The sequence below is a fragment of the Lissotriton vulgaris genome, unplaced genomic scaffold, assembly GCF_964263255.1.
Source record: "Lissotriton vulgaris unplaced genomic scaffold, aLisVul1.2 SCAFFOLD_269, whole genome shotgun sequence".
In the NCBI taxonomy this organism is placed as follows: domain Eukaryota; kingdom Metazoa; phylum Chordata; class Amphibia; order Caudata; family Salamandridae; genus Lissotriton; species Lissotriton vulgaris.
Window position 1 is genome coordinate 969,552 of NW_028241749.1, and position 14,300 is coordinate 983,851.

General features: G+C 41.8%; 1 protein-coding gene across 1 annotated transcript in view; it reads right to left on the minus strand.

Moving 5' to 3' along the window:
- The window catches only part of LOC147669893 (arylsulfatase H-like), a 528,148-nt gene that overhangs the window by 246,461 nt on the left and 267,387 nt on the right, over positions 1-14,300 (minus strand). The window contains exon 6 of the mRNA XM_086948172.1: positions 8,845-8,981. Within this exon, the coding sequence (XP_086804298.1) occupies positions 8,845-8,981 (137 nt within the window). The remainder of the gene's footprint in view (positions 1-8,844; positions 8,982-14,300) is intronic.

Here is a 14,300-nt window from a genome sequence, read left to right on the forward strand (position 1 = left end):
AGTTCTTAGGGAATAACCAAGTTGTAAGGTTCTTTCTGAACACAAGAAGATCCTTGTGTTGTCTCAGTTCAGTAGGTAAAGTGTTCCACAGCCTGGCCGCAGCCACCCCAAATGATCTGCCACCAGCTCTAACTTTTTTAAAACTAAAACGTGGGACTTTAATTAACTTGCCTCCCGAGAAGCGGAGCGTATCTGCCCGGAACGTACCATTCAAATTTTTTCTGAAAAGAGACAGGTCCTTTACCATGTAGGGCTTTAAATACTAGACACAGGGATTTAAATGTAATTCTCTGTGTCACGGGGAGCCAGTGCAGCTCCGCCAGTGCTCCAGAGGCGGAGGACCTCCTTGACCATCCTAGTCCCTATTTAGCAGTGGCAGATTGCATCCGCTGTAGCCTGTCTAGCAGGAATTTGGGGGACTCAAGGAGCAGGGCTTTACAATAGTCCGCCCGACTAAGAATCGTGCTCCGTGCTATTAGGACGCGGGCTTGATGGGGTAAAAGAGGAAAAATCTTCCTCAAAGAGTGAATAATCACCAGGCAGCAACTCACCACCTTCCCCACGTGCGCCTCCAGGGAGAGGTTATGTCAAATGTTACCCCCAAATTGCGGACTGTTTTGACCGGCTGACCAGGGTTGGGAAACTCTGGGGGCCACAAGTTCATGGGCAGCCCTCCTGTGTTCCTGCGCATCTCAAATTGCATCAGCTCAGTTTTGGCTATATTAAACTGTGGAGAATTCCCCCCCAGCCACTGTAACATATCTTCTAGACATCTATGGAACCCCTCTACTGAGATGGACTGCTCCCCCTCCAGGGAGAGGATACGATGCGTATCATCAGCGTAGTTGATGACCTTGATGTTATAGCGCTTGATGATCGTTAGCAAGGGTCTCAAATAGACATTAAAAAGAATGGGCTGATGGCCGAGCCCTGAAGCACCCCATGTGAGACATGAGTAAAAACAGATTGGTAAGGAGGGAGGGACACCGCTTGCTGCCTCCCTGAAAGAAAGGAGTGAAACCATCTATGGGCCACTTCCGTGACTCCCACCTCACTCAGCCGGTTCAGAAGGATGTTGTGGTTGACCGTATCGAAGGCGGCAGACAGGTCCAGCAGAATCAACACTGCTGCCTGGCCCCTGTCTGCCCGCCTCCGAAGCTCATCCATTATGGTCACCAAAGCCGTCTCATTACCGGTCGAAACCCGAACTGCTCCTCCTCCAGATGATTAGCCTGTTCTAAGTGCGCGGATAGTGTGCCACTCACTACCCGTTCCACTACCTTGGCTGGGAAAGGGAGAAGAGATGCCTCAAAAGATTAAGTGCAGGGAAGACAAGTCATCAGGGTTTTTTTCAGACTGAGGTTTTTAATAGATAGTTTCATGTTCTCTCAAGTTTCCCCTGTCTTCTTTGTCTGAGTGGTGGGGGAGCAGAGACTACTTTTTTCTAATTCGATGTAATATGCATTTCTTAAATAAGCTATTCTTTTCTTGTTGCGAATAGGTTATGATTATTTAGGGAGTCATTTATGACCTAGAGGTTAAGGTCTATGACTCGCAGTCTGAACAATTTCTTTCTTAGCACCAGTTTATCTACACCTCTGTTCCTTGAAGGATTTAAACAATGGACATTTTTAGACAGCTTTTAGGCCAACCTTGGGGTCTTCTTAAGGGCTGATAAGGAGAGGTTACTTTCCTTCATTGTACTTTATGACAGGAGCACACTAAACCAAGCAGATGATATTAACTACAGCAACATACCAATGGAGAGTTAACACTCTGTCTTCTATCATACCTGGGAAGAAGAAGTCATTGGTACATGGATTTTAGAGGTAATTTGCTATGGTTACTCTCTGGAATTCAAGATGATCTGTCTAGTTTCAAAACCAGTCTCCACAACTTACACCCAGAATTCCTTCAAAGAAGGAGCACTGGAGCAATAAGCTGTAGAAATACTTTTAAAGAAAATAATCAGCTCAGTCAAATTCTTTTTGTGACTCCTTTTAAGGTATAGTCTGTTTTTGTGGTGCCTTAGGCTCAACTGCAATGGAGATCGTCAGCTTGACATCTTCTCCTACATTGAGCACCATCATCCCAAGAGATGGGATGTCTATTTCCACCACTAATCAAAAGGGTTGCAAAGGTTTTATAAGGGCAGATTCTTAATTCAAAGTGAAGCAGGGGAATCATTCTCTTCCCCCACACCTCATTAATCCTGGCTAAAGATAAATTCCAGATTGGTTGAAGAGCAACTAGTCATCAAATAATTCAAGTAAAAGGTTTTCCAAAAGAGATGCTACATTCATTTAACTATAGAGAGATGATAGTGGAGAACACTCACCAAAGCGTACCCCAACATACAGTAAGGGACAGGATCTCTTTCTCTGCCTGTCTTTGTGTATCAAATAATCACATGGGCAAACAATGATTTGGCCACTCTCCAAGCACCTATATCCAATGGAATGAGAATGTAGTAGCATACAGACTAAGCAGAGTCTTTCCTCTTTGCCACAATTTAGTCAGGCTCAGCATGTCTTTGGTGGAATATGTCAAATGTTTGGGATCCATCAGGTAGACTTTTTCCATTCCTGAAAATGCTCTTCCCCCAAAATTCCTATCCAGATACCCAGAAGAATGGTGTTGAGAAGACTGCTCTAAGATTTCCTTGGCCTTACCTCCTCATTTGTACATTCCTCCCATTTCCACTGATAGCCAATTTAATGGCTCATCTTCATAAGGAAAAGTTGAATCTGATTTTTGTAACTCACTTTAGCAAAGAATGAGGTGGTTTTCTTTACTCTGAATAATGTCCCAGGTTGGATTTTTCCAATAGAGCCATGTCCTCTGTAAAGGCATATTCTTCCACCCATGCCTTGTCAGTGGATGTGTCAATCAATTTGGCTGTTAACAATAAGGGTTTGAATTGCTATTCTACACTTGTTGCACTTTCAGTACAGGAATAGCATCATCAATCTACTGGACAATCTTATGATCTTCTATGAAGATGTTTCTTCTCAGTGTTCTGATCCTGGTCCTTTAATCCCTCAAATTGAAAACCTAACTGGTTTCTTCAACTCCTGCAATATCAAACCAAGACTGAACTCGGAATCAAGTTCAGAACAGAGGGTAAGGTTGGAGATAGCAAGCGCAAAAAAGCCTGGTGAGAACGGGGTATACAGTATATGATAGTCACAGAAATAATACCACAAGCACACATGTGTCAATGAAAATAACTATGACATAAATAACTGAACATTATATACACTTAGAGTTATAAAATAAGGTTATTTGGACTATCCTGTTAGAATCTGCTCTTCCTATTCAAGTTATATTCTTTTCTTTCAGAAATAATCAAAAATAAACAAAATAAATGCTTCTAGAAGCAGTTATCCCACTTAAGTTTTCTTTATAACAAAATAGACATATAGTAACAAAATATACAGAAAGATATTGTGATACAGAAATATTGCATTTAAAGCACTGACTACACAAATATAATAAGTAATAGATAGGATTTGGTTTACCATAGCTATCTCCACATTTATGTACTTTGATTACAAAATATACATATATATATATTTCTACACACACACACACACACATATATATATATATATATATATATATATATATATATATATATATATCCCAAGCGGACCGGGGCTGGATCTCGAAGTGTGTCAGACACTTCAGTTGTATGCAAAAACACGTGCACATAAAATCACGTAGGCCAGACCACACCAGCGTTACTGCAAAGAAATTGCTTCTTTATTTAAAAGGATTTTCAGGGCATGACGCGTTTCGAGTGCAAGACTCTTCCTCAAATGCCGGTTTCTGCTCACAGGTGGGTTCGTTAGATTTATAAAACGGAACTCTGTAGACATTGAAGAAGGACTCAGTCCATTACATCCAGATTATGAAGGAGACAGTTGTGCATTTCCTTAAGTTCAATTCATTAAAGGTAATAATTTCAGCACAATGGCAAGGTCTTTTCAACATCATTCTTTTTTTTGGGAATTCGTGGACCCAAAAAGAAATAAATTACGTTCACATCTCTGTGCTGGGACTTCAATACCCACAATGCAACACAACTGCTCCATTCCTTTATTACTGGTTTTCAATGCTGATATCGGCGAAGTCTCACCTTCTGCATCAAGCGCTGGGAGCAAATCATGCTATCAAAAGGAAAGTTCCGTTTCCCAGGTCTGATGCGCAGGTAAGTAGATCACGACCACCTTGGCAGAAAAAGTCTTCAGTACGCCGTGTTTCAGTAAAATACTTCCACAAATCCTAGCTGCTAAACAGTTCAGTCACTTTGTTTCGAGGCGGGCCGTCATCAGAGGCCCTTCCATCAATCACATCGTTTCCATGCCTTTCACAGCCGGGGGGCTCCCAATAAGCTTCTCGCTTCCTTCCAGGTGTCTGACAAAGGGGATGCCTCTCCCAAGCGGACCGGGGCTGGATCTCGAAGTGTGTCAGACACTTCAGTTGTATGCAAAAACACGTGCAACGTAGGCCAGACCACACCAGCGTTACTGCAAAGAAATTGCTTCTTTATTTAAAAGGATTTTCAGGGCATGACGCGTTTCGAGTGCAAGACTCTTCCTCAAATGCCGGTTTCTGCTCACAGGTGGGTTCGTTAGATTTATAAAACGGAACTCTGTAGACATTGAAGAAGGACTCAGTCCATTACATCCAGATTATGAAGGAGACAGTAGTGCATTTCCTTAAGTTCAATTCATTAAAGGTAATAATTTCAGCACAATGGCAAGGTCTTTTCAACATCATTCTTTTTTTTGGGAATTCGTGGACCCAAAAAGAAATAAATTACGTTCACATCTCTGTGCTGGGACTTCAATACCCACAATGCAACACAACTGCTCCATTCCTTTATTACTGGTTTTCAATGCTGATATCGGCGAAGTCTCACCTTCTGCATCAAGCGCTGGGAGCAAATCATGCTATCAAAAGGAAAGTTCCGTTTCCCAAGTCTGATGCGCAGGTAAGTAGATCATGACACACTTCGAGATCCAGCCCCGGTCCGCTTGGGAGAGGCATCCCCTTTGTCAGACACCTGGAAGGAAGCGAGAAGCTTATTGGGAGCCCCCCGGCTGTGAAAGGCATGGAAACGATGTGATTGATGGAAGGGCCTCTGATGACGGCCCGCCTCGAAACAAAGTGACTGAACTGTTTAGCAGCTAGGATTTGTGGAAGTATTTTACTGAAACACGGCGTACTGAAGACTTTTTCTGCCAAGGTGGTCGTGATCTACTTACCTGCGCATCAGACCTGGGAAACGGAACTTTCCTTTTGATAGCATGATTTGCTCCCAGCGCTTGATGCAGAAGGTGAGACTTCGCCGATATCAGCATTGAAAACCAGTAATAAAGGAATGGAGCAGTTGTGTTGCATTGTGGGTATTGAAGTCCCAGCACAGAGATGTGAACGTAATTTATTTCTTTTTGGGTCCACGAATTCCCAAAAAAAAGAATGATGTTGAAAAGACCTTGCCATTGTGCTGAAATTATTACCTTTAATGAATTGAACTTAAGGAAATGCACAACTGTCTCCTTCATAATCTGGATGTAATGGACTGAGTCCTTCTTCAATGTCTACAGAGTTCCGTTTTATAAATCTAACGAACCCACCTGTGAGCAGAAACCGGCATTTGAGGAAGAGTCTTGCACTCGAAACGCGTCATGCCCTGAAAATCCTTTTAAATAAAGAAGCAATTTCTTTGCAGTAACGCTGGTGTGGTCTGGCCTACGTGATTTTATGTGCACGTGTTTTTGCATACAACTGAAGTGTCTGACACACTTCGAGATCCAGCCCCGGTCCGCTTGGGAGAGGCATCCCCTTTGTCAGACACCTGGAAGGAAGCGAGAAGCTTATTGGGAGCCCCCCGGCTGTGAAAGGCATGGAAACGATGTGATTGATGGAAGGGCCTCTGATGACGGCCCGCCTCGAAACAAAGTGACTGAACTGTTTAGCAGCTAGGATTTGTGGAAGTATTTTACTGAAACACGGCGTACTGAAGACTTTTTCTGCCAAGGTGGTCGTGATCTACTTACCTGCGCATCAGACCTGGGAAACGCTGGGAAACGGAACTTTCCTTTTGATAGCATGATTTGCTCCCAGCGCTTGATGCAGAAGGTGAGACTTCGCCGATATCAGCATTGAAAACCAGTAATAAAGGAATGGAGCAGTTGTGTTGCATTGTGGGTATTGAAGTCCCAGCACAGAGATGTGAACGTAATTTATTTCTTTTTGGGTCCACGAATTCCCAAAAAAAAGAATGATGTTGAAAAGACCTTGCCATTGTGCTGAAATTATTACCTTTAATGAATTGAACTTAAGGAAATGCACAACTGTCTCCTTCATAATCTGGATGTAATGGACTGAGTCCTTCTTCAATGTCTACAGAGTTCCGTTTTATAAATCTAACGAACCCACCTGTGAGCAGAAACCGGCATTTGAGGAAGAGTCTTGCACTCGAAACGCGTCATGCCCTGAAAATCCTTTTAAATAAAGAAGCAATTTCTTTGCAGTAACGCTGGTGTGGTCTGGCCTACGTGATTTTATGTGCACGTGTTTTTGCATACAACTGAAGTGTCTGACACACTTCGAGATCCAGCCCCGGTCCGCTTGGGAGAGGCATCCCCTTTGTCAGACACCTGGAAGGAAGCGAGAAGCTTATTGGGAGCCCCCCGGCTGTGAAAGGCATGGAAACGATGTGATTGATGGAAGGGCCTCTGATGACGGCCCGCCTCGAAACAAAGTGACTGAACTGTTTAGCAGCTAGGATTTGTGGAAGTATTTTACTGAAACACGGCGTACTGAAGACTTTTTCTGCCAAGGTGGTCGTGATCTACTTACCAGCGCATCAGACCTGGGAAACGGAACTTTCCTTTTGATAGCATGATTTGCTCCCAGCGCTTGATGCAGAAGGTGAGACTTCGCCGATATCAGCATTGAAAACCAGTAATAAAGGAATGGAGCAGTTGTGTTGCATTGTGGGTATTGAAGTCCCAGCACAGAGATGTGAACGTAATTTATTTCTTTTTGGGTCCACGAATTCCCAAAAAAAAGAATGATGTTGAAAAGACCTTGCCATTGTGCTGAAATTATTACCTTTAATGAATTGAACTTAAGGAAATGCACAACTGTCTCCTTCATAATCTGGATGTAATGGACTGAGTCCTTCTTCAATGTCTACAGAGTTCCGTTTTATAAATCTAACGAACCCACCTGTGAGCAGAAACCGGCATTTGAGGAAGAGTCTTGCACTCGAAACGCGTCATGCCCTGAAAATCCTTTTAAATAAAGAAGCAATTTCTTTGCAGTAACGCTGGTGTGGTCTGGCCTACGTGATTTTATGTGCACGTGTTTTTGCATATATATATATATATATATATAATGTTAACAAGGGCTCATAGGGCCCGAAATGCGTCATGGCGGTCATTGTGTTGCATGCAAAATAAAGAAAATTGCAAATCACCTGTCTGGGTCCGTTTTCGTTTCTCTGGAGAATTCAGGATAAAGAAATGGAGTTCCGTGAACATATATATATATAGGGATCTGCCGAAACGCGTCGTGGCTGACATGGTTGCACTCTTAAGCTAAATAAAAGAAAAAAGCACGAAAACTGGGTCTACCTCGTCTTTGCTGGTGTGTGGCTGCTGTTCTCATGTAGAGACGGAGGCGAGCTCTTGCAGAATATATATATATATATATATATATATATAATATATATATATATATATATATATTATATATATATATGTATGTGTATATATATATATATATATATATATATATATATATATATATATATATATATATATATATATATAACTGACACCGTGGGAATCAGTTTTTCATTCCAGAACGAAGTGGCTTGACGCGTTTCGGCAGGGAACCCACCTTGTTCACAACATCTTAACACTTGGTGCGGCGTGCAATATATACAACGTTTTGGGAGCTTGTTCGTGTCATGGGTTGGTTGCCATGGTGAGTCCCCTCCCACTGACAGTCATAGAAAAGGTATGTCTTTTACAGCAGGTGATGTACCACGTTACATTCAGTCTTTCTTTCAATTTGGAACCAATGTTCACCCGAAATGTAGAACATATGTATGCAGTTCATTGTATAATTATAAACATTGCAAGAAAGATCTTCAAACAATGACAGCTGCAATAATGGTATTTCTGTGTCCGTGCAATTATATTCATTGCAGGTCTGACTGTCCGCATTGAGGGAGGCGGGGATCATGGAAATAGTGGTTTGTTTACATGCGAAGTGAATACACTTGTGTATAATTACAAACAGTAAAAAACAGTGAATGTGATTACTAGAGCAGTACTAGACTAAACTGTGCAACTTATACGACAATGATGATTCACCACCACAAGATGGAATTAAATAACAATGGTTCATGTATGTAGCCCCAGTATATATATATATATATATATATATATATATATATATATATATATATATATATATATATATATATATATATATATATATATATATATATATATATATATATATATATATATATATATATATATATATATATATATATATATATATATATATATATATATATATATATATGTATATATATATATATATACGTTTAGATGTGGAGTTTAGAACAGCATACCTATACTTACCAGTATATACTAACCTTCACAATGTTTTGATAGCCAATATTCTTTTCACAATATGTTGCAGCACAATATTTTTGTGCTTGATACTCCGATATACAACTCAATGTCCTCCAAAGACGAGTGCCACCCCACCACATACTTTAGGTGAGCCACATCTATAAGGGTAACTTACCAACCATATAGTCCATCTCTTCAACATAGTCTCCATATGGCCCATGTTTACTCTTTCCATTAAACATTTTAGTGACAATGAGTGGGCTGTGAACATGGAGGAGCGAGAACATGAGGAGGAAAGGTCTTTGTCGGTTTCTTGAAAACAAAACAGAACACCTCCATATTACTGAATGCTCTTATTCCACAAGGGACTTAAATAATGACCCATTATCTGCTGATGTTCAGTAATTATTTATGCTTCAAAATTATTTTGCTTTATAATATTGAACTGCTAGGTGGCATACCAGAGTGCTGCAGAGTACTGCAATTGCTCACACTCTATTGAAGACCTTAATCATTACAAACAATTTTTAGATATTACTTCATACCATAGTTTTTGTTGCTTGCTAATTGTGGTAGAGAAGGGATGCTACTGTTCCCCAATTTGATGGAGCTCAATGTGTTCAAGAATGGATGAAACTCTAGCCTGGATATATACGCGCACATACAGAATAGAACCTAAGATGGTGCTGGTGACATGAGTAACTGTCACTATCACAATTATAAATTGTGAAGGACACACACTCACACACACACTTTTCAACAGCTGCAAGTAGGCAACGTTTCCAAATGACTGATTACCCTCTGAACGTCCTGGAACTTTCATTTTATTAATCATGGTTACCTGATTTTAGTCACCAGGCTGTTTTAGAAGGGGCATTAGACATATTTTTAAAATGATACTGTTAGCACTTATCTGCGAGCGCGGTATTACTATTGACTCCGCTTTTTGAATATTCATTGTAGTAGTTTCAAGAAGTGATTTTAGGACCTAACCGCATATGCTGCACCTGCACATGTCACTTTAGAGCCAGCAAGTTGCACTGTGTTGATTGCTAGCACTACCTAGGTGTGCTGGTGTTCTCCATCTGTAAGAGCGGGTCACAGGAAGTCACGCCATCTTGGTTAGCGCTCTAGTGGCCAGGCGCCCTCCTCACTACTTAAGGAGACGCGATGCAAGCAAGCAGCGCACGCACAGTGGGAGCACAGACGGCGAGCCAAAGGCAAGCCCATCTGCATGGCCTGTGCACAGGTCGCATTGAGCGCCGGCCACGATGCATCTCTCCCCCGTCTTACCTATACCAGGGATTACCTTATTACCATTGGCACTGAGACACTTACAATCACTGACAGCAGGGGACAGACCTGGGGTAAGGATACTCTCGTAGACACTAGGTGAAAAGCGTTTAATTGTGGTATGATTAACGCAAGATCCCCTGTTAAACACCACTCAGAAATCTACTCATTGGTAGAACATCAAAGTGTGGTTATTCTGTTTCTTACAGAAACCTGGACACGACCGGACAGGGAATTCGAACTAGGTCTAGCCTGCCCTCCAGGCTTCAAAATATTTCATAAACGAAGGGCAGCTGGGAGAGGGGGAGGGGTAGGAATTATATACAAAGAAACTTGGAACTTGGCTCCTTTGACTATAGAGGAGTTACAGGGCTTGAGATACTTGGGTTCTCAATCACAGAATGCAGCAGCAACTTGTATTCTGGTATTCATGTTATAGACATCCTGGAGGAGTTGCCCCTCATTATCAAGAACTGATCGACGTGGTATATAACCTCTCACACACTCATGCTAAATAATGATTCTAGGTGACTTTAATCTTATGATACTGCGATTAGAGAACTGCGCCAAGCCTGTGAGAATATTCACTTACAGCAGTTGGTATTAAACCCCACCCATCTGGGAGGTCATGCGCTGGACCTAATTTTTGCTAATTACACAGATGTTGTTGTAGGGGAGATACTCCCATTATGCTGGACAGACCACTTCTTGGTTCTTTTTTCATTAAAGTTAGCTACTATAAACAAAAAGACTCTTAACCCGACCCTTACTCGTATGGGTATGAAATGGTATACATTATTAAAACTGAAAGAGCTCCCATGACTTATTGATGATAGTAGCTTTGATATTAATAAAATGGTAGATGTGAATTATGAGAATCTGAGCAGTCAGATCATCAATACATAGATAAAATGGCCCCGTTAAAAAGATTTAAATGCAAAAAGAAGCTGTCTGCTCTCTGGTACAATGAGGAGCTGAGGCTGATGAAAACTGAATGCAAAGAGGCAGAAAGGAAATGGAGAAGGAACTATGAGGACTCAGGTAAAATTACATTGAAAAAAACTGCTTCATATCAATAAAAAAGTGGTGGGTAATACAAAAGCTAAATATCTTGAGGAAACTATCCTGAATGCATCCAATAAGTCAAAAACCTTATTCAACATAGTAAATGACATGTCTAACCCTGGCTGCGCAAAGAATACGATTCTGGCCTCACAAGAGCTATGTGATAGTTTGGCAGTGTTTTTTGAAGATAACATCAATAAAATGTTAACTGGGCTAAATACTCCTAGTGAAGGAGAGAAGGATAGTAAAGCAGATACTCAGGTTTTGCCTAGTCACAGTACCCCCCATGAAGGAACCAACAGAGAACTTATGCCGACTCTGGAGATCTTTCAGATCCCTTCACAAGAGGAGTTTAACATAATTGCAGCTGGTATCTCCTCAGGCTCTCCTCTGAAGCCTTTTCCACATAGGCTGTGGAAAGTGTTCTGGATGGAGCTTTTCCCTCTTTTACCCCAATTATGCTCCCACCTCTAACCAACGGCACAGTCCCAAAGTCCTGGAAAAAGGCAGTTATGTCCCCTCTTCTAAAGAAAGCTTCATTGGACCCTCCATGCCCATCCAATTACAGACCTATCTCCTTGTTACCATATCCGATAAACATCTGGGAAAGAATAGTGAGTAAGGCCATTTCGAAATTTGCAGAAGAAAATAAACTTCTAGGTGAAGTTCAAATTGGGTTCTGACCGGGACACAGCACCAAAACTGCACTTGTGACAGTCCTTGATGACCTTCGACTGCGGGCCGACAATGGCCAAACTGCCATCTTAGTGATTTTGGACATGTTGGCCGCATTCGACACAGTCAATCATAAGATCCTGATTAAAAGACTCGAGGCGAATGGTATCAGAGACAAGGCACTGGACTGGTTGCAGTCCTATCTCTCAGGTAGACAGTAGGCAGTAAACCTGACACCATTTCTCTCTAAGAATAGTAAAACATGGTGTTCCACAGGGTTCGGCTATTAGCCCAATCCTTTTTAACTTTTATCTGTGCCCACTTATCTCTCTTATAAAATTCTTCGGCATTGAAGTTATTAGCTGACGACACCCAACTTGTCTTTTCCTTTGAGGGTAATAAGGCATTTCCCCTGGAAAAATTTCATAGCTGTATGCAGGAGACAGCAGACTGGCTCAGAGGTAATTCCCTGCAATTTAATGACAATAAGACAGAAATACTCTACTGTTCTACGAGTAATATTTCTCATCCTCTACCGTCGGATTTCTGGCCAGCCTCTGTAAACAATCCTCTGATTCCTGCTAAGACAGCTTGTAACTTGGGAGTACTATTAGATAGTAACCTACAGCTGAACCCTCAAGTGAACAAAACAGTGAGCACCTGTCTATCTCTGCTCCGAGCTCTGCAAAAAATTCTTCCTTTTCTACTGACTTCAGGTAGGCCTCAAGTGGTAAGGAACGTCTGCCTCACTTGCCTTGAAGGATCTCCGTTGGTTACCTATGGAACAGAGGGTACAGTTCAAGGCACTCTGCATTGTCTACAGGGCAGCTCACAAAATGGGGCCTATGCCTCTGCAGAGGAAATTCCTCTTGTATTCTCCTATTCAAAACCTCCACTCTTCCTCAGCTAATCTGATGTATATACCACACTTCAACAAGGCTCGATTAGGAGGCAGATCATTTAGTCTGGTAGCATCTAGACTCTGGAAATCATTGCCTATCAAGATTAGACAAAGTAATTATTGGCTGAGGTTTAGGAAGGATTTGAAAACCAGGCTTTTTCCAAGAACCTAACTCTTAGCCCCTCCGTTTAGACCTTCAGTTACACACAGTGTTTTTTAATGGTAATCTCAGCGCTAGGATACCCGTGGGGTGGGAGCCGCGGTATATAAGTGTTTCTTACATAACATTCCAGTTGAAATGCCTGACAAAAACATGCTAAAGTATACAAAAAAGTGATTGATGGAATTCTTGAAATAATCTCAGCCACTAGTAATTACTCAGACCGCGTCCAAACCCTTCGTTCTTTTTCACACCATGTCACCTCAATTTAGACCCATCTATATACAAATCAGTCTTGACCCTGCTCCAATCGGAGCAGTCCAGCCTGAGCTGCTAAGCCAGGTCCTCCCTGAACTGGAACACAAGCAACCTAGGGCCGTTTCGACCTAGCTATACCTGGCTGAAGAGCCCATATTAAGGACAAAACGGCTGGGCTGCATGCTCCCAGTCACAGAGAAATTGCCTCTCTTGATCTCATGTGATTTGTTTCAGAATTCCCACGTTTGGTGCTCCTAAATGTATATGCCAGGACTGTATCTCCTAATAACATCTCTGCAACAGTGTTTTTATTAGATGAAGTAATTGAGATGGTCCAACATGAGGCTAAAATCATGATTGGAGGCGATTTTAATGTAAATTGTGAGCATTCTCCTGTTATTAACGACCTGGTAGAGGTGGAGGATGAGCAATGGGGAATTCCTTGTCTTATTGATAAATCTTGACAGTACTCCTTTTCCAATTCTGCTCTCCATCTGGCATCTCCTGTGGTTAGGCGGGAAGTCAAAGCTTGTAAAGGGCGCACTCGCTCTGACTGTAAAAGATCACCCACGTTTCACATAGGAATTATACTAATGTCATGGATTGTGTTCTTTTGGACACTAGGCTTTGGCTGCTATTGATTGATGTAGCAGTGGTGACCCGAATTGATCGTGACCATAACCCTCTTACTACTTTTTAAAAAGGGGATGCCATGAGAAGAGCTAGGATTGCTTGCGACATGGCAGTCAAAATTTCGGTCACTGATAATAATCGTAGAAGGGTTCATGGCCCTGCGTTGTCGCCAACCCCAAACTGTAGGCACCCCCTCTGATGCCAACAATAGCCTTTTTTCCCTATGCAGACTCCTTGTTGGCCCCCTCTTCAGGAGAGTAGAGTCCTTTTTCTAGTTTGGAAGATACCCATGCTGCAATTCGTCAGTTAAAAATGGCCAAGGCCCCCAGACCTGACCGAATTCTGGGTGACTTGTATATGACTGAATCTTCTGTGTGGGCCCCCTACATACATTTTCTATCAATACAATTGTGGCTGGTGTGGATATTCCAGACACTTGGAAGGGGATGGAGATCTTCTCAATATTTAAGGAGGGTGATGCAGGCAGTCCCTTGAACTATAGGCCTATAAACCTAATTGACAACTTACAATTATTTTTTCTGAAGGCAGATACTTGCTAAGTTACTTAGCTGGGTTGAACAGAATGACATTCTATTCCCCTGCAGGCTGACTTTCGTGCAAAAACAAGCACTTTTGGCCAGGTTTT